At 45.2% G+C, this 21635-nt stretch overlaps 1 protein-coding gene across 14 annotated transcripts in view; it reads left to right on the top strand.

Annotated features, from left to right (window-relative positions):
- The window catches only part of LOC134352667 (gremlin-1-like), a 130901-nt gene extending 109581 nt beyond the window's left edge, over positions 1 to 21320 (top strand). For 7 of the 14 annotated variants that reach the window (XM_063060028.1, XM_063060030.1, XM_063060029.1 and 4 more), the window contains one exon: positions 18121 to 21319. In XM_063060028.1, coding sequence (XP_062916098.1) covers positions 18121 to 18595 — 475 coding nt within the window. In that variant the 3' untranslated portion in view covers positions 18596 to 21319. Of the gene's footprint in view, positions 1 to 6872; positions 7016 to 18120 lie in introns of those variants that run through there. The other 7 variants (XM_063060025.1, XM_063060024.1, XM_063060023.1 and 4 more) reach the window with 2 other exon arrangements.
- The last annotated feature ends 315 nt before the right edge of the window (positions 21321 to 21635 follow it).

Raw genomic sequence — 21635 nt, forward strand, 5'->3', positions numbered from 1 at the left:
AGTTAATACTGGGGAAAGTGAACAAGCAATAGGGAAAGTTTTGTTTGATGATGAACTTCAATAAAAAATAAATTACACAAATAAAATCTTCCAATAAAACTTTGGGCCAAAGTATTCTGTCAAGGGAAGGCTGAGGCTATTAGCAATGAGCCTTTATATTGCACGTATGCTTTTGGTAAGGCAAAGAAACAGAGTTAAATATCTGAAGCATTTAGATCAAACTCTAGCATTCTGTAGTTAGCTCAGTGAAAACATCATCAAACGGCCTGTCTCATCAATACATCTAATGTTGTGAAGTGAATTTTTTTTGAACAATATAATCTAAACTTACAGCAGATATAGCCCTTGAGTTCCTCTAGCATTTTGTATGTGTTGAGCAGATATTTTGGCATGGTATTTATAAGTATCAGTATTCTTTTAATGACATAATAAGCTTAAAAGATAAAACAATAAGACAATAAGACATTGGGGCAGAATTAGTCTGCTCTGCCATTCCATCAAGACTGATTTATTTTCCCTCTCAACCCCATTCTCCTGCCTTCTCTCCGTAACCTTTGACATCCTTACTAATCAAGAACCCATCAGCCTCTGTTTTAAATATACCCAGGGTCAGTAAGGCTGTTTGGCACTCAGCTGTTTTTTTATATAGAGAAATCATTTCATTTATTTGCAAGATTAAAGAAAAATGTAATATTGTAAGTGTGCTATTAATTTATAACTTTTTTATTCAAAGCTGGAAGTAAATTTATTATCAAAGTGCGTGCGGTACTGCGCAAAAGTTGTAGGCACATATATATAGCTAGGGTGTGTAAGACTTTTCCACAGTGCTGTATTTGTCCACATGGAGTGAGGGCGAGTTTGTAAATCTGGCGGGAGCGAAGGTTATTGGGAATGGTGATGGTGGAGCGTCGCGGGAAGGATTTCCAGCATCTGCAGTACCACTTGTGTCAGAATCAGGTCTATCATCACTCACAGACGTCATGAAATTTGTTTTGTTTTTCGCGGCAACAGTACAGTGCAATACATAATAGGCATCCATTAGTCTCATGAGACCATGGATCTGCACCTTGGAAGGTTTCCAGGGCGCAGGCCTGGGCAAGGTTGTATGGAAGACCGGCAGTTGCCCATGCTGCAAGTCTCCCCTCTCCATGTCACCGATGTTGTCTAAGGGAAGGGCATTAAGACCCATACAGCTTGGCACTGGTGTTATCGCAGAGCAATGTGTGGTTAAGTGCCTTGCTCCACAACACACACACTGCCTCAGCCAAGGCTCGAACTAGCAACTTGCAAATCACGAGGTGAAAGTCCTAACCACTTGGCCGTGTGCCAACATGGCAATACATAAAATTACTACAGTATTGTGCAAAACTCTTGGGCACCCTAGCTATATATGTATGCCTAAGACTTTTGCACAGTATCAGACATATACTGTGATTCATTTTCCTGTGGGCATTCACAGTAGAGCATAGAAATACCACTGAATTAATGAAAAACAACATACTAAGATTGGCAAATAACCAATGTGCAAAAGAGACAAAATGTGTACATGGAAAAAAAAACTTAATAAATAATATCATGCGGAAAATGCTGGAGGAACTCAACAGGCCCGGCAGCATCTATGGAAAAAAGTACAGTCGATGTTTCAGGCCGAAACCCTTTGGCAGGACTGGAGAGAAAAAGCCGAGGGGCCCTTTTTTCTTTCTTCCATGGCCTTCTGTCTCTCTCACCAATCAACCTCCTAGCTCTTTGCTTCACTTCCCCCCACCCCTCCATCCTCCAAATTTCACCTATCGCCTGGCATTTCCCTCTCCCCTCCCCCCCTCCTTTCAAATCTACTCCTCAGCTTTTCTTCTCCGGTCCTGCCGAAGGGTTTTGGCCCGAAACGTCGAATGTACTTTTTTTTCCATCGATGCTGCCTGGCCTGCTGAGTTCCTCCAGCATTTTGCGTGTGATGCTCCGGGTTTCCAGCATCTGCAGATTTTCTCTCTTGTTAACGCATAATATTAAGGATTTGAGTCGCAAGGTTCTTTAAAGTGAGTCCATACGTTGCGGTTAGGTGCTGAGGCGAGAGAAGTTAACTGCGTCTGATTTAACATTGAATCCAACATTCAAATGGACCCTTTCCACTGGTTACCTCAGACTGGTTGTTGCTTGCCCTGCTCATTCAGAGCTCACGTGCCCTGTTCCCTCACTGTCGATATCATCTTACGCTTCAATTTCTGCAGCTTGTGGGTGAAAATAATCAGAGGTGCAGGGTGCAGGCACGGACAGCTTTCTGCAGCCAACCACAGCCAAGCGCCAGCCCATTCCTTTCGCGTTAAAGATCAGCACTATGCGCTGGGTGGGGGCTAGTCAGAGTCAAAGTAAATTTGCTATAAAATTACATGCATTCAATGGCCACTTTATTCGATACCTCCTGTACCTAATAAAGTGACCACCGAGTGTATATTGAATGATCTTTATTGTCATTATACATCGGTACAATGAAACTCTGTTTGGCTTCCTCTCAGGCAATTAAACAAAGCGGTAGATAAAAACAAGACAGTAGTGGAAAAACAGTATTAAATAGATAAGTAGCAGAAAATAAGTCGCAGCATCACCAGAATATCACAGTAATGCACAAAGTGCCGTTAGTGCAAGTATTTGAGTTCCTGTGTGTGCATGTGTGTGCTCACAGTTCCAGTCATTGTTCTGTGGGAGTGGTGTGATGGAGGCCACAGCTCTGGGACAGAAGCTGTTCCTCAGTCTATTTGTTCTGGCTTTTAGTGTCCTGAACCTTTTGCTGGACGGCAGCGGGTCAAACAGGGAGTGGCCGGGGTGTGTGGTGTCTCTGGTTATGCTGATTGCTTTCCTCCTGAGTCTGCTGGAGTAGATGGTGTCCAGTCCTGGGAGCCCCATCCTGACAATCCGCTGGGCCGCCTTCACCACGCGATGCAGGTCTTGTCGCTCAGCGATTGTGCAGCTGACATACCGCACTGTGGCGCTGTTGGTCGGGATGGTTTCGGTTGTGCTTCTGTAGAAGTTAAGCAACAGCTTTTGCGGAAGTTTGGCCTGGTTCAGCTTTCTGAGGAAGAAGAGTTTTTGTTGTATGTTTGCGGTCTTCTGCTGCTGTAGCCCATCCCACCCAAGGTTTGATGTGTTGTGTGTTCGGAGATGTTCTTCTGCACACCAGTGTTGTAACACTTGGTTATTTGAGTTACTGTCGCCTTCCTGTCAACCTGAACCAGTCTGGCCATTCTCCTCTGACCTCTCTCATTAACAAGGTATTTTTGCTCACAGAATTGGCACTCACTGGATTTTTTTTTTTGCTGCTTGACCATTCTCTGTAAACTCTAGAGGCTGTTGTGAGTGAGAATCCCAGGAGATCAGCAGTTTCTGAGATACTCAAACTACCCCATCTGGCACCAACCATCATTTCACAGTCAAAGTCTCTTAGATCACATTTCTTCCCCGTTCTGACGGTTGCTCTGAACAACAGCTGAACCTCTTGACTGTGTCTGCATGCTTTTATGCATCGAATTGCTGCCACATGATTGGCCGGTGAGATATTTACATTAACCAGCAGGTGTACAGATGTACCCAATCAAGTGGCCATTGAGTGTATACGTCACTGTATCCCCAGTTTGAGATTCACTTGAGTCTGTTGACAGAGAGGTTAGGAGGATGCAGTACGGGAATTTTGATATACCTTGGGATTGAAATTTGACTATGAATATCTACGTAGTTGGGAAAGACAGGGTCATATTCAACTATAAATCTGTGGAATCAAAGAGCAGGCACTCACCATGCCATTAAATATTAAAAAACAACGTCTGGCCTTGGTAATAATGAAATAGTTTCAAAGAGTGATGTGGAAGCAATGGTTTGGCGAAGTGAAAGTATAAACACTTTATGAGGAAATAGATCTAGACATTGATCATTTGGTTCCAAAAACACGGACTAGATTTACTCACTGCAGAACTCTCTGGCCCTCGAATACTCCCAGCGGTTTCTCAAGTTTCAAGAATCTGCGGCAGACATAATCTCAGTATTAGAGAGCAGCCTTTCAGAACTGAGATGAAGAAAAATCCGTGTTGTAAACCTTTGAGATGATCTACCGGAGACCGCAGACACCTGTTTGTTATATTGAAGAGTGAAGATGAGAGATTTTGGGAGGCTAAGAGGGTCCAGGGGTATGGTGGATGAGGGTAATGCAGCCCATTTCCTGCACTATGGAGCACCTAAACCTCCTCCAGCAGCCGTTCTGAAAAGCTGTCTTTCCTAACTACTTGCTTATTCATAGTCAAATTCCAATGCCGAGGTATATCAAGATTCCTGTACTGCATCCTCCTAACCTCTCTGTCAACAGACTCAAATGGATCTCAAAGTGATCATACAGTGACGTATATACTCAATGGCCACTTTATCACGTGTATCTTAACACCTGCTCGTTAATGCAAATATCTAATCAGCCAATCACGTGGCAGCAGCTCAATGCATAAAAGCACCCAGACACGGTCAAGAGGTTCAGTTGTTGTTCACAATGGGGAGGAAGTGTGATCTAAGTGACTTTGACCGTGGAATGATTGTTGGTGCTGGATGGGGTGGTTTGAGATGGGCTGATCTCCTAAAGTTTACAAAGAATGGTGTAAAAATTTTAAAAAATCCAGCAAACGGCAGTTCTGTGGGTGAAAATGCCTTGTTAATGATAGAGATCAGAAGAGAATGGTCAGACTGGTTCAAGCTGACAGGAAGGCGACAGTAATTCAAATAACCACATGTTACAACAGTGGTTTGCAGAAGAGCAGCTCTGAATGCACAACATGTCGAACATGAAGTGGGTGGCCTATAGCAGCAGAAGTCCATAAAAATTCAGTCAGTGGCCACTTTATTAGTACAGAAGGTACCCAATAAAGTGGCCACTGAGTGTATATGGCTTCTTTTTTCACTTCTATAATCTGTCCTGTTTGGCATGTCCCAACGTGCCAAAACACACAAATTACACAGAATCCGGCGACGCTTTCCCTGGAGTGTACAAGGCTGAGGGAGGAAAATTTGTTTTTCCGTTATGTGTTGTGCCGTCTGACGTGGGCAATTACTGTCTTTTCATGACCATGATTGTTCTTGGCAAATGTTTTCCTGCAGAAGGGGTTTGCCGTTGCCTTCTTCTGGGCAGTGTCTTCACAATAAGGGTGACCCCAGCCATTATCAAACCTTTTTGGAGATCATCTACCCAGCGTCAATGGTTGCATAACCAAGAAGAATGATAGTGGTTTATAAAATCTTGAGGGGCACGGATAAGATGGATTGTCTAAGTGTTTTTCCCAGGGAAGGTGGGAGGGATCTAAAATGCAAAGGCCGTAGGTTTATAGTAAAGAAGGGGACCTGAGGGGCAACTTTTTCACACAGAGGGTAGAGGATATATTGTTTATTGTTTATTGACATACAGTACGGAATAGGCCCTTCCAGCCCTTTGAGCCACGCCGCACAGCAATCCCCTGATTTAATCCTAGCCTAATGGCGAGAGCGTTTGCAATGACCCATTGACCTATCAACCGGTACATCTTTGGACTGTGGGAGGAAACCGGAGCACCCGGAGGAAACCCATGCAGTCACGGCAGGGGTGGGGATGAGAACGTACAATCTCCTTACATTCAGCGTCAGGAATGAACCCGGGTCGACGGTACCATAAGGCGTTGTGCTAACCGCCGCCGTGCCACTACCGGAACAATCTGCCAAAGGATGTGGTAGAGGTGGGTACATGCAATGGACAGGCTCGTGGACGGGGAAATTTGGAAGGAATGGGATGGGGTCGGAAAGGCATATTTGATGGCAAGGACAAGTTGGGCTTGAAAACTTGTCTCTGTGTCGTAAAACTGATTCTAAATGTAAAAATGTAATTTCAGCTCATCTTTGAAGTCATATTCTGTTATGCCATTTCAGTTTTGGCACGCTGCCTTGTAATTTTCCACTGAGACAGTCCCTGCACTCTGTATTACCATCGCAGACCAGACATTTATGTACATAAATTGATTCAATCTCCAGAAGTTAGAATCTGGCTGTGTCAGCTGCACTAATTGTAGATCATTTGCCATTCTCTTCGCTGGATCTAACTGGCGAGCGGTTCAGACATCCCTTCAAGTTAACAAAAAAATTGAATACCAGATATGACGCCAGCAAAGCCTTTTACTCTGGGTCAGAGATGACTTTGGTCTCTGGCACAGACCGAGGTATAGATTGCATCTATCACTGCTCGAGTAAACTGCCAGCCTGATTCCGAGAAGGGAATGTTAAATTGCCATTCCAAAATATTAAATCAGCTCATGAAATTGGATGCAAACTCCTCAACTTGGTCTGTTGGGTTCTTCTCTGTACAGTGGGCATCCTATTTGAACAGACATGACTTTGCAAAGCATATTCTAGCTTTCTGAGGTGAGATATTACTGTTAAGAACCCCACAGTAAAGGAGGATTTATTAATAAAAATGTGTTGTTTATAAATGGGGGTGTGTTATCAGACATATCTCATTAACTCCCTCACCTTCACCCATCTGACTCTTAATACAGGAGCCCCTCAGGGCTGTGTACTAAGTCCCCTCCTTTACTCCCTGTATACCCATGACTTTGTTGCCACCCACAGCTCTAATTTGCTAATTAAATTTGCCAACAACACTACATTGATTGGCCTTATCTCAAACAATAACGAGGTGGCCTACAGGGAAGAAGTCATCTCTCTGACACGGTGGTGTCAAGAAAACAACCTCTCCCTCAATGTCGCAAAAACAAAGGAGCTGGTTGTGGATTACAGGAGGAATGGAGATGGGCTAACCCCTGTTGACGTCACTGGATCTGGGGTTGAAAGAGTAAACAGCTTTAAGTTCCTCGGCATTCACAACAGCACCTCTTTCACCTCAGACAGTTGAGGAAGTTTGGTGTGGGCCGCCAAATTCTAAGAACTTTCTACAAGGACACAATTGAGAGCATCCTGACTGGTATGGGAACTGTACTTACCTCAATCGCAGGACTCTGCAGAGAAGGTAAAGATTTTTACTCCTGATGTATGTGAAGGATTTAAGAAATAAAGTCAATTCAATTCAATTCGATTCAACAAAGCGCTTTCGCCCACAGAACTGCTGCTCACTGTATGTTTTGTTTTTGTTTTCAGCACTATTCTCTGTAAACGCTAGAACCATTTTTATGCATGAATCTTTACCATTAATCAGGGGGTCCATAAACACCAGGTTGTGAACCTCTGCTCTAGAGTGTGTGTGAAAATCCCAGGAGATCCACAGATACTTAAACCTGGCACCAACAATCATTCCACAGTTAAAGTCATTTAGATCACATTTCTTCCCCATTCTGACGTTTGGTCTGAACAACAACTGAATCTTTTAACCATGTCTGCATGCTTTAATACACTGAGTTGCTGCCACATGATTGGCTGATTTGATATTTGCATTAATGAGCAAATTAATATGTACCTAATAAAGTGGCCACTCATTTAGGTACTGTATCACCATAATCATCATTATGTGCTGCGTCGTATGACACCATCATCAGGTGCCATGTCATATGACGTCATTATTATGTGCCGTGTCATATGACGTGGGCGATCATGGTCTTTCCACGATCATGAATGTTCTTGGTAAATTTTTCTGCAGAAGTGGTTTGCCATTGCCTTCTTCTGGGGCAGTGTCTTTACAAGATAGGTGACCCCAGCCATTATCAATACTCTGCAGAGATTGTCTGCCTGGTGTCAGTGGTCGCAGAACCAGGACTTGTGATGGGCACCACCTGCTCATGTGACCATCCACCACCTGCTCCCGTGGCTGCTCATGACCCTGGTCAGGGGGCTAAGCAGGTGCTACAGCATACCCAAGGGTGACCTGCAGGCTGCCTCCTTTAATAGAGATGTATCTCCACCCCACCAAGCTAGGTAACACAGACAGTGAGTGTGGGTTATATAAAGTCAATTTTGAGGCCCGTGAGCTGCAACATGCCCAGATACGGCATGAGGGGTTGTATTCTAAACTTCTTGAAATGAATGCTAACATTCCTCGCCACCTCACCACCAACTCTACCTGCAAGATAACCTTTAGGATGTTCTGCACAAGGACTCCCAAGTCCCTTTGCATATCAGATTTTTGGATTTTCTCCCCACTTAGAAAATAGTCCGCATATTTATTTCTACTACCAAAGTGCATGATCATGCACTTTCCAACATTGTATTTCATTTACCACTTTCTTGCCCATTCACTTAATCTGTATAAGTCCTTCTGCAACTTACCTGTTTCCTCAACACTACCTGCCCTTCCACCAACCTTCATATCATCTGCAAACTTGGCAACAAAGCTATGTATTCCATCATCTAAATCATTGATATACAGCATAAAAAGAAGTGGTCCCAACACCGACCCCTGCCTAGTCACTGGCAGCCAACCAGAAAAGGATCCTTTTATTCCCACTCGCTGCCTCCTACCAATCAGCCAATGCCCTAACCACGTCAGTAACCTTCCTGTAATACCATGAGCTCTTAACCTGGTAAGCAGCTTCATATGTGGCACCTTGTCAAAGGCCTTCTGAAAATCCAAATATACAACTTCCACTGCATCCTCTTTCTCTATCCTACTTGTAATCTCCTCAAAGAACTCCAACAGATTAGTCGAGCAAGATTTTCCCTTAAGGAAACTATGCTGACTTTGTCCTGTGTCACCAACTACTCCATAACTTCATCCTTAACAACTGACTCTCACATCTTCCCAACCACTGAGGTCAGGCTAACTGGTCTATAATTCTCATACCTTTCTGCTGCCTTACTCCTTTCTTAAAGAGTGGAGTGACATTTGCAATTTTCCAGTCCTCTGGCACCAAGCCAGAGTCCATTCATTTTTGAAAGATCATTACTAATGCTTCCACAATCTCTACCATTACCTCTTTCAGAACCCTGGGGTGCAGTTCATCTGGCCCGGAGGACTTATGTAACCTTAGATCTTTCAGCTTTTTGGGCGCCTTCTCCCTGGTAATAGCAACTGCACTCACTTCTCTCCCCTCACACCCTTCAACATCTGGCACACCGATAGTGTCTTCCACAGTGAAGAACGATGTAAAATATTCATTTAGCCCATCTGACATCTCTTTGTCCCCCATTATTATTTCTCCGGCCTCATTTTCTAGTAGTCCCTTTTTCCACTGTCATCTCTTTTTTATCTTTTATATACCTGAAAAAACTTCCATTCACTTTGTTATTATTCACTAGTTTGCTTTCATAGTTCATCTTTTCTTCCTAATGACTCTTTTGGTTGCTCTCTGTAGGTTTTTAAAAGCTTCCCAATCCTCTGTTTTCCCCACTAATCTTTGCTTTGTTGTACGCCCTCTCTTTTGCTTTTACATTAGCTTTAACTTCACTTGTCAGGCACATTTGTACTATTCTGCCAGTATTTCTTTGTTTGTGGAATATATCTATCCTGGACCTTCCTCATTTTCCCCAGAAACTCACGACATTGCTGCTCTTCTGTCATCCCTGGCAGCGTCTCCTTCCAATTTACTTTGGCCAACTCCTCTCTCATACCACTGTAATTTCCCCTACTTCACTGAAATACTTCTATGTCAGACTTTAATTTCTCCCTACTAAATTTCAAGTTGAACTCAATCACTGCCTCCTAAGGACTCTTTTACCTTAAGCTCCCTAATCACCTCCAGTTCATTACATAGCATCCAATCCACTATAACTGATCCCCTAGTAGGCTCAACAACAAACTGCTCTAAAAGACATCTCATACCATTCAGCAAACTCACTCTCTTGAGATACGTTGCCAACTTGATTTTTTCAATCGAAATGCATGTTGAAATCTCCCATGACTATCATAACATTGCCCCTTCGACACGCCTTTTCTATTTCCTGTTGTAATCTGTAGTCCACATCCCAGCTGCTGCTGGGAGGTCTGTATATAACTGCCATCAGGGTCCTTTTACCCTTGTAGTTTCTTAACTCAGCCCACAGGGATTGAACATCTTCCGATCCTATGTCAAAACTTTCTACTGATTTGATGCTGTTCTTTACCAGCAGAGCCACGCCACCTCCTCGGCCTACCTTCCTAACCTTCTGATACAACGTGTAACCTTGGACATTCAGCTCCCAACTACGACCGTCTTTCAGCCACAATTCAGCGATGGCCACAACATCATACCTGACAATCTGGAATCGTGTAACAAAATCATCCACCTTATTTCTCATACCCTGTGCATTGAGATATACCACTGTATTTGCTCCCCCTTTTTGATTCTGCATCCTTAATGCACTGATGCTCACTCTGCCGGCTGCAATTTTGTCCTGTCAACTGCCTGCCCTCCCTGACAGTCTGACTGCACGCTATCGTTGCTTTCTTACCATCTGTCCCATCCTGAGTCCCTGCCAAATTAGGTCAGTGTGGGTGTGGGATAATGAATTACAGCGACAGGGAGCTGGAAGCTCAGGGTCACTGTGGTGCACCGAGAACAAGTGATCAGCGAAGCAATTGGTTCCTCCACACTAGAGGGCGCCACACGCAGTGCACTGCAGGACACTAGGGTTGAGGACGTGCAAATGGACGGCTGCTTGACCAGGAGAGACTGTCGGGGTCCCAGGGTAGTGGAGGACAGGAGAGATGAAAGGGCAGGAATGGCATGGCCTACAGCCGATGGAACTGTCCCTGATGAAGGAGGTGAGGGGGGAGCGGGCCAGGGAATCACAAAGGAAGTGGCACCCTTGGAGTTGAAAGCAGAGCTGACCTTGCCCCATGCTGTGATTGAATAAAAGCACAGGTAGGTATGAGGGACATGAGAGAGGACCGTGGACTGGGTCAAACAGCCAACATGAAATGCACTTGTTAAAGGTGAAACCGAGGGAGAGGTCTGATAGTTCAGAAGGGGCCAGCTGTGTTTCAGTGCTCTCTGGACGGGTGGGTATGAGCAAATGTACAGACAGGGAAAGAGAACAGTGCACCGAGGAAGGAGAAGCAGGAGTAGGCCATTCAGCCCCTTGTGACATGGCCATCGCTGATCCTGTAGTCCTCAGAACCGCCTCAGTCATCATACATCTATAAACCTCAGCCTCAAACATACACAGCGATGTAACATCCACACATCCTGAGGATGGGAACCCATTTGAATTGCCAAGTGTCTCATTCAATTGTTCAATTTAATGTCAGAGAATGTATAAGGCATACAACCTGAAATTCTTATTCTTCACAAACACCCACGAAATGGAGAGAGAAGAAAAAACAAAAAATGAATGACAGAAAATGTTAGGACCCCAAAAGCCCCCCTCCCCTCCCACTCAAAGCAGCTTCAAGCATCAACCCTCCCCCCCACTTGTTCCAACAGAAAGCATCAATTCCCCCCCCAACAACCCAACAAACAATACCAAGCCCCCAGAGACCAACACCTATAGACCATCGAAAAGTACCATCGAAAAGCCCCCCAGCCCAACACTTCAACATCTCAGCAGGCTCTAACGAGGGAGCGAGGGATGTCACTCCTGCCAGAGCGGGAGGGAGGCCAGCATTGCAGTTTGCGGCTTCGCTTATTTTGAAACCCCTCACCCAGCTTGAGAATCAGCAGCAAACTCTCTCTCACTGTCGATGTAATTCTTCCCAATGTAATATCGCCTCTCCTCTCTGCATTAGAACCCAAGTGCCATTTAGCTATCTTCCTCCCGTTGAGTTACAGGGTCCACACAGCACAGGCACGGACCCTTCAGCCCATCGAGTCCATGCCAAGAACTGTGCGGGTCCTAATTTCCCGTCTTCAGTCTATATCCCTCTAAACCTGGGGTCCACGGATCCTTCGGTTAATGGTAAGGCTCCATGGCATGTGTTGCGAAATTTGTTAACTTAGCAGCAGCAGTATAATGTAATACATGATAATATAGAAAAAAAACTGTGAATTACAGTAAGTATTTAAAGGCATCCATTAGTCTTGTGAGACCATGGATCTGCGCCTGGAAAGTCTTCACTCTCCAGGGCGCAGGCCTGGGCAAGGTTGTATGGAAGACCGGCAGTTGCCCATGCAGCGAGTCTCCCCTCTCCACGACACTGATGTTGTCCAAGGGAAGGGCATTAGGACCCATACAGCTTGGCACCAGTGTCGTCGCAGACCAATGTGTGGTTAAATGCCTTGCTCAAAGACACAACACTCTGCCTCGGCTGGGGCTCGAACTCACGACCTTCAGATCACTAGTTGAATGGTTAACCACTTGGCCACGTGCCATAGTAAGTATATATATCTATTAAACAGTTAAGTAGTGCAAAAAAACAGAAATAAAGAAGTAGTGAGGTAGTGTTTACGGGTTCAATGTCCATTCTGAAATCAGATTGGCAGAGGGGAAGAAGCTGTTCCTGAATCACTGAGTGTGTACCTTCAGGCTTCTGTACCTCCTTCCTGATGGTAACAATGAGAAGAGGACACATCCTGGGTAGTGAGGGTCTTTAATGATGGACACTGCCTTCCTAAGGCACCACTCCTTGAAGATGGCTTGGATACTGCGGCGTGCCCATGATGGAGCGAGTTTTACAATTTTCTGGAACTTACGCAGTAGCAGCCCCCCCCCCCACCCATAACAGATGGTGATGCAGTTAATCAGAATGCTCTCCACTCTACCTCTGTAGAAGTTTTTGAGTGTTCAAGGTGACAAACCAAATCTCCTCAAACTCTTAATGAAATATAGGCACTGTCTTGTTTTCTTTATAGCTGCATCAATATGTTGGGGCCAGGTTTGGTCCTCAGAGATAAGGACACCCAGGAACTTGAAATTGCTCAGTGCCTCCACTACTGATCTCTCTATGAGAATTGGTTTGGGTTCCCCCATCTTAACCACCGTGGGGATGGTGTACACCACCTCCTTGTAAGATCACAGAAGTCCACCCAGATCTACTGGTAAACAACCTCGGCTCACTCCTGCCCATCCATCCCCACCATCCGAGACGGCTACTGTTCCTTGTGGGAACCGGGGAACTGGACAGCTTCCCCCTTCTCCAGAGTCACATGCAACGTGCGCTTTGTGTAAATCTGCAAGCAGTTAGTGACTGCCTCAATTATTTTGATCGATCTGCACCAGGACTGGCTGTACTTGATGTTAAAACAATCGAAACTTTGCTCTTCAAAAACAAGGCAGCATCATTGGTCACCACAGGATTATTGAAGGAGAAATGCGAATGTTAACATGTCAGCAGAAATGGAAACCCTAGGGAACGCTAAGGTCCCTGATTAGCATTTTGGCTTCCAAGAAAAGGAAAAGGTTCAAATAAATGTTTGAGTTGTGTGCCTCTGGAGTGTGTCCAAGCTGAACAAGTAATAAGATTTCTCATTTTGATTCCAATATACATTACAATCAAAGAGGATGCTTTATTTGACTTAGACCTATCCTGATAAATCCCTGAGACAAAAGATAGCTGGATTCGGGCAAATTACAAATAGACTAAAACAATAAATCATGTATTTCATTGAGAAGCTTTCAGACTAAATTCCAAGGGGCTTATTTCAAACAAACAAAAGCCATTATGGATGTAGTAAACACAGAGACAGGGAGAATGAAAGTCAAACCATCCCTCACGACGAACTCAGCCTTGGAAGAGTTTCAAGTTTTCCACAAGCAAATTTATAGGAATATGTGTTGTAGCCATCAGAGCAAGGTCTTGGAGCAAAAATGCTTCTGGCAGGTTAATCCTCACTGTTGCTCATCGCAAATTTACCTCCAGTGTTGGAAGATTGTGGGTTTAAGCTCCTGCATATCATTCTAGACAGTGTAACTCAGCTTGTCCTGTGTCTAGACTGGAAAAGAAACCTTTGCATTTACATAATGCTTTTTACAGCTTTCAGATCATTCACAGTTGTAACGCAGGAAGCAAACGCTCTATCTCAGTGTATTGATTGGCAGCACTGTGATCTGAACGGCTCTCAGCAAAGCACTTCAGCTTTTAAGAGGCTTTGTGAGGCACCTGGAGTATCGTGAGCAGTTTTGGGCCCCTTATCTAAGGAAGGTTTTGGAGAGGGTCCATAGGTGGTTCTGGAGAATAACCCTGAGAATGAAAGGGTTAACGTACAAGGAGCGCTTGGCGGCTCTGGGCCTGTACTGACCCAGAAGAATGAAGGGGTGATCTCGTTGAAACCTATTGAATATTAAAAGGCCCGGACAGAGCAGATATGGAGAGGAGGCAGTGAAAGAGTGTCAAGTGCCGGGGTGGGGGCGTTGATGGCATGGGTGCACACACCAGGCAAGGTCATTTGATTCCAAGCAATTGGTTTATTGATCATTACGGAATGTCTCTCTGGTGCTTCCCCTCTCCCTTCCCCTTTTCCCAACCACGATTCCCCTCTCCCTGCCCCCTTCCCACTCTCAGTCCACAATAGAGACCCAGATCAGAATCAGGTTTATCATCACTCACATATGTCATGAAGTTTGTTTTGTTTTGCAGCAGAAGTACAGTGCAATACATAAAATTACTACAGTACCGTGCAAAAGTCTTAGGTACCCTGTCTATATGTACGTGCCTAAGACATTTGCACAGTACTGTATGTCAGTACTGATTCTGATTCTGATCCCTTACGACTCTACGGGTCAGAGATGTGGGGTGGCCAGTCAGTCAGGTTCCTGTTACCCACCTCTCATCTGCTCAGGCACACCACATTTAATTACAGTACTACTCCACCATTTCTCTATGAAGTAGGCCTCACCGCCGGAGGGCTACAAATACACAGATTAAAAACTACAACAGTAAAATTGCAGGTTGTTGGATATCCCAGTGAATGCCGGCCCATATAGATGGGAAAGCCTGAGAGCCACTCTCCCGCAATGTTCATTCCTCCCTCTACAGCGCTGAGGCTGTGAACCTCTCCGGCTGCTGTCGTCTCTGCGAGTTTCGCGGCAATTTTGCCCCGCCGATATGATGAACTGAAATCGAGGCTTGGGCCTACTTCGGCTGCACTGGGGAGTGGATCTAAGGACTCACTCTGGTTTGGGCCTACTCTGACTGGACTGAGGTGTAAATCTAAGGACTCAGTCTGGCTTGGGCCTACTCTGGCTGCACTGGGGTGTGGATGTAAGGACTCACTCTGGCTTGGGCCTACTCTGGCTGCACTGGGAAGTGGATTAAGAACTCAATCCGGTTTGGAATGCTGTCGCTTGCTTCTATTGTTTGTATGATTTGTTTTTTTTCTCTGTGAAGTGGTTATGGTCTTTTCTTAAATTGGGTTCTTCAGATATCTTGCTTTATGGCTGCCTGTAAGCAGACAAATCTCAAGATGTTTAATTTATACATTCTTTGATGATTAATGTACTTTGAATCTTGAATCTTTGAACATTTCCCAGTCTATAATGCATGGAGGATTGCCTATGTATTAGATTGCCATGTACTAACCAGTAAAAGAAAAACTGCAGATTCAGATAAATTTCTAAAGGCACATTCCTTCAGAAATCTGTTTGGCATAGATAGAATCAAAATCAGAATCAAGATTGTAATCACTGTCATATGTCACGAAATTTGTTGTTTTGTGGCAACAGTATAGCACAATACATAAAAACTGCTATAAGTTACGATAAGAAATAGGTTTTTAAAAAGTGCAAAAAGAGAAAAATTAGTGAGGTCTTGTTCACGGTTCATGAACCGTTCAGCAGTCTGATACCAGACGGGAAGAAGTTGTTCCTCAAATGTTGAGTGCAGGTCTGCACCTCTTCCCTGATGGTAATAATGAGCAGAGGTGACGCGGTCGCGGGGTGGTTAGCACAACATCTTACAGCACGGGAGACCCGGGTTCAATTCCTGCCGCTGCCTGTAAGGAGTTTGTACGTTCTCCCCGTGACCGCGTGGGTTTCCTCCGGGTGCTCTGGTTTCCAAAGACGTACCAGTTGGTAGGTTGACTGGTTATTGTAAGTTGTCCCGTGGTTAGGCTAGGGTTAAGTGGGGGTGGGGTTGCTGGGTGGCACACTTGAAGGGCCTATTCTGTGCTGTATCTCAATCAATCAATCAATGCTTTCACTAACATCAGAGAATGTATACAGTATACAACCTGAAATTCTTACTCTTCACAGCCATCCACGAAACAGAAGGGAAAAAACCCAAAGAATGAATAACAGTAAAGTGTTAGAACCCCAAAGCCCCCCCACCCAACCCTCTCCTGCACACAAGCAGCAGCAAAGCATCAACCCCCCCCCCCATTCGTTCCAGCAGGAAGCATCAGCCCCACCAGCCACCAAGTAAGCAATAGCAAAGCCCCCAGAGAGACCGTGATCTAGGTCCATCAGAAACTACAGCCCAAAACACACCACAGGCGCTCTCTCGCGCTCTCTCGCGCTCTCTCTCTCTCTCTCTCTCTCTCTCTAACAAGGGAGAGGGAGGTGTCGCCCCTCCCACAGTGAGATTGATCAACCAATCAATCAATCGATCAATAAATAAAAAGATGGATAGATAGTGAGGATGTTTCCTGTGGTGGGAGGTACCCAGAACTAGAGGGCACAGCCTCAAAATTGAGAGGCGGCCTTTTAGAACAGAGGTAAGGAGGAATTTTTTTAGCCAGAGTGCAGTGAATCTGTGGAATGCTCTGCCACAGACTGCAGGGGTGGCCAAGTCCATGGGTATATTTAAAGCAGAAGTTGATGGTTTCCTGATTGGCGAGAAGGCAGGTGTACGGGGTTGAGTGGGATCCGGGATCAACCATGATGGAATGGCAGAACAGACTCGAAGGGCTGAATGGCCTAATTCTGCTCCTATGTCTTATGGTCTATGCTTGCTTTTGCACAATGTGACCCTAAACAAGGAGATCATGATTACATCACCTGTTTCTTTTTATGATATTGCTTGGGGGATGGCGGGGGGGGGGGGGGCTAATATTTACCAAGGGTAAATCTTTACTTTTTTTCAAAATACACGAGGCAGAGTAGTGTAGAGTTTAGTGTATCACTATTACAGTGCTAACAACCCCGGTTCAATTCCACCTCTGTCTGTAAGGAGTTTGTACATTCTCCCCATGACCACATGGGTTTCCTCCAGGTGCTACGGTTTCCTCCCACAGTACAAAGACATACCGGTTATGGCCTATTTGGCCTAATCCTGCTCCTACGTCTGATGGTCTTATGGACAGATAGATAAATACATAAGAGGGCATGTCCTGGGTGGTGAGGGTCTTCAATGATGGATGCCACCTTCCTGAGGAGCTGCCTTTTGAAGATTTTGAGGAGGCTAGTGCTTGTGACACAGCTGGCAGGACCTAATGCTGGTGTGCCTGGACCCTTTATGCACTGATTTGGAAACATAGAAAACCTACAGCACAATACAGGCCCTTCGGCCCACAAAGCTGTGCTGAACATGTTCTTACCTTAGAAATTACCTAGGGTTACCCATAGCCCTCTATTTTTCTGAGCTCCATGTCCAGTAGTCTCTTAAAAGAGTCTCCTATCGTTTCTGCCTCCACGGCTGCCGCCGGCGGCCCATTCCACGCACTCACCACTCTCTGCATAAAAGAACGTAACCCCTGACATCTCCTCTATAACTACTTCCAAGCATCTTAAAACTGTGCCCTCTTGTGCTGGCCATTTCAGCCCTGGGAAAAAGTCTCTGACTATCCACACGATCAATGCCTCTCATCATCTTATACACCTCTATCAGGTCACCTCTCATCCTCCGTCGCTCCAAGGAGAAAAGGCAGATCTGGAATAATCTCCATGTTCAGAAAGAACAGAAAGTAATTTTATATGACTAGTGTCATCACGTGTGGGCACATGGCCAAGTGGTTAAGGCATTGGACTAGCGACCTGAAGGTAGTGAGTTCGAGCCCCGGCCAAGGCAGCATGTCGTGTCCTTGAGCAAGGCACTTAATCACACAGTGCTCTGCGACTGGTGCCAAGCTGTATGGGTCCTAATGCCCTTCCCTTGGACAACATCGGTCTCGTGGAGAGGGGAGACTTGCAGCAGACAACCTTGCCCAGGCCTGCGCCCTGGAGAGTGAAGACTTTCCAGGCGCAGATCCATGGTCTCGCAAGACTAACGGATGCCTTTACTTTAGCGTCATCAGAACATAGAAAACTTCCTTCAAACTAGTGAACCTCCAAGCCCCTTCAGATGACAACAATATAGCCCCCATTTTTCTAATACTCTTTCTCTTTTCTTTGCAGAATGTTTTACAGTACCCTTCTTTTATTTATCATATCTGGACTCTTGTACGGTGAAGAGACAACTAGTCGTGGAGGAGCTCGTGGGGCAGTTCCCTCTCCCGGGAAGGGGTTGTCCGGGAGGAGAAAGGACAAGGAGGACGTCTTGGACTCCAGCCAGGCTGCTCTCATTGTAATGGATCGGCGTTACGTGCGCAGGGACTGGTGCAAGTCCCACCCTCTCATCCAGACCCTGAAGGAGGAAGGGTGTGTCAGCCGCACCGTCATCAACCGCTTCTGCTACGGGCAGTGCAACTCGTTCTACATCCCGAGCTACGAGTACGGCGGAGATCCCTTCCGCTCCTGCTCCTTCTGCAAGCCGAGGAAGTTCAACACCGTCACCATCTCCTTCAACTGCCCCAGCCTTCGGCCTTCGTCCAGACGGAGGCGGATCCAGCTGGTGAAGGAATGCCGCTGCATCTCCATAGACCTGGAGTAGGGCACGGTGGGGAAAAGCTGCTGTCTGTTTTCAGAGTGGCACTTTATAAACCTGGGAAATCAGCCCAATGGGCAGGAGGACTCCACGATGCGTATAAACGAAACCCATCCAGGTGAAATCAAGCATAAGCATGCAAGTTGGCAACTGTTTCAATAAATCATTAAATTATGTAAATGGTAAATCAGTCACGGAATCTAAAAAGCCATTCTTTTTTAAACAAAGAAACATATGATAATCTACGGTGAAGAAAATGCTATCTGATGATTGGAAAGGAAATCAAGCAGGTGACTGCTAAAAAAAAATCAATCTTCCTTAAGAAGCAAGCTTGTTTCTGGGCATGCACTTCATCTGCCTGTGAAGAACTGCAGGCCAGATCCCAATGTGGGTTCCAGCTCTGCTGAACAATAGCTTTCTTTCATTTTAGGCAGTGCTTTTGACCTTTGCAAATGTGCCATTGTGTATTGTTCTTTGAGGGGAGGGGTGGTTACGCTGTCATTTGAAACCACAATAACCAATAAATACAAATCTTAACATCATTGATGATGGTGCTTTCTCAATGAAGTCTTGTCGTGAGATGATCTGGGACTGATAGTTTTGATAAAACTGATATTGACGTGACTGGTTACTTTCTGTACCGCCAGCCTGCAGGTCACCCTCGGGCAAGGTGTAGCACCTGCTTAGCCCCCCGATCGGGGTCACGTGAAGCCACGGGAGCAGGTGGTGGATGGTCGTACGAGCAGCCGGTGCAGATCACAAGTCCTGGTTATGCGACCGCTGACGCAAGGCAGACAATCTCTGAAGAGTATTGATAATGGCTGGGTTCACCCATCTTGTGAAGACAACGGTAAAGCACTTCTGAAGAAAAATTTGCCAAGAGCAATCATGGTCACGAGACCATGATCGCCCACATCATACAAATTAGAATCAGGTTTGCTATTACCGACATACGTCACGAAATTTGTTGTCACGGCACTTGATGATGGTGATGATGTGTACGAATTTAATATGGGCTAAGATCTGTGTTCAGAAAGAGCAGAAAGTAATTCTATGTGAACCAAAGTAATCAGAACATAGCAAACAACCCCCCCCTGCAACCCCACTTCACAGAGTGAATAACCACCCTTTGCCACACTTTTGGACTGTGGGATTTGAGGCTTTGCAACCGTGGTTCGTTACTTTGATTCAAAAAATGAAAATATGCTCAAGCAACCTCCAATCCAGTATCTTGAGATATCACCAGTCATTGGGCCAACCACCGAACCTAGCCAGGAATTGGTTACACAAGAAATGAGACGGATGTTTATCTCCCTGTGACCTCTTAAGTGTATGTTCCTGTTCAGAATGTGTAGCTTCCCAAGTGAATTTTCTTTAAATCATTTCAGAAAGGCTATTCTTGCTTCAGAGCATTATTGTTGTTTGTTATCGATTAAAGCTTAGAGTCATTGAACCCTCCAGCACAAATGTAGGCTATTTGGCCCATCCAGTCCATTCTGAACTATGAATCTGCCTAGTCCCATTGACCATAGCCCTCCATCCCCCTTCCATCCATGTACCTATCCAAATTTCTCCTAAATGTTGAACTTGAACCCACCTCCACTGGCATCTCCTTCCACACTCTCACCACCCTCTGAGTGAAGAAGTTTCCCCTCAGGTTCCCCTTAAACTTTTCACCTTTCTCCCTTAATCTCAAACTCAGTGGGAAAAGCCTGTCCTCATTTACCCCTCATAATTTTGTATACTTCTATCAAATCTCCTCTCATTCTGCTACGCCCTGAAGAACAAAGTCCTAACCTATTCAACCTTTCTCTGTAATCCAGGTTCTCAAGTCCTGGCAACATCCTTGTGAAATTTTTCAGCACATTTTCAATCTTACTTACATCTTTCCTGTAGGTAGGTGACCAAAACTGCACACAATAGTCCAAATCAGGCCTCACGAAAGCCTTGCACAACTTCAACACAACATCTCCTGTACCCAATACATTGATCCATGAAGACCTATGTGCCAAAAGCTTTCTTTATCTCCCTATCTACCTGTGATACCACTTTCAAAGAATGATGGATCTGTATTCCCAGATCTCTCTCTGTTCTACAGCACTCCTCTGTGCCCTAATGCTCGCTGTGTAAGTCCTACCCTGGTTGGTCCTCTCAAAGTGCGACACCTCACACTTGCCTGCATTAAACTCCATCTGCCATTTTCCAGCCCATTCTTCCAGCTGGTCCGAACCCTGCTACAAGCTCTGATAATCTTCCTCATCGTCCACTACGCCCCAATCTTGATGTCATCCGTAAATCTGCTGATCCATTTGATATGGAAGACAAACAATGGGTCCATCACCGATCCCTGCGGCACTCCTCTCGTCACAGGCCTCCAGTCAGAGAGGCAACCATCTCCTGCAAGGCCAATGTCTAATCCAATTTGCAACCTCGTCTTAAAAATCCTTAAAGATATTTTTATTCAGTTTATTAAGTAGGAGGATTGTGAGGAAGATGGTCAAAGAATCCAGCAGGATGTACAACTTCTGGAAATTTGGGCAGGGAAATGCACATCCGGATAAGTGTGAGGTGTCACACTTTAGAAGGTCAAATTCAAACTTCAAAATAATTTTTATTATCGGAGCACATATATGTCACCATATACAACCCTGAGATTCATTTTCTTATGGGCATACTCAACAATTCTGTAAATATAAAGGCATTCATTAGTTTTGCGAGAACATGGATCTGTGCCTGGAAAGTCTTCACTCTCCAGGGCGCAGGCCTGGGCAAGGATATATGGAAGACCAGCAGTTGCCCAAGCTGCAAGTCTCCCCTCTCCACGACACTGATGTTGTCCAAGGGAAGGGCATTAGGACCCATACAGCTTGGCACCAGTGTCATCACAGAGCAATGTGTGATTATGTGCCTTGCTCAAGGACACAACATGTTGCCTTGGCTGGGGCTCGAACTCGGGTCGCTAGTCCAATGCCTTAACCACTTGGCCACATGCCCACACAACAACAACAATTCTATAGAAGAGTAACTATTACAAAATGAATGAACG

This window comes from Mobula hypostoma, chromosome 10, assembly GCF_963921235.1.
Source record: "Mobula hypostoma chromosome 10, sMobHyp1.1, whole genome shotgun sequence".
NCBI classification, from domain to species: domain Eukaryota; kingdom Metazoa; phylum Chordata; class Chondrichthyes; order Myliobatiformes; family Myliobatidae; genus Mobula; species Mobula hypostoma.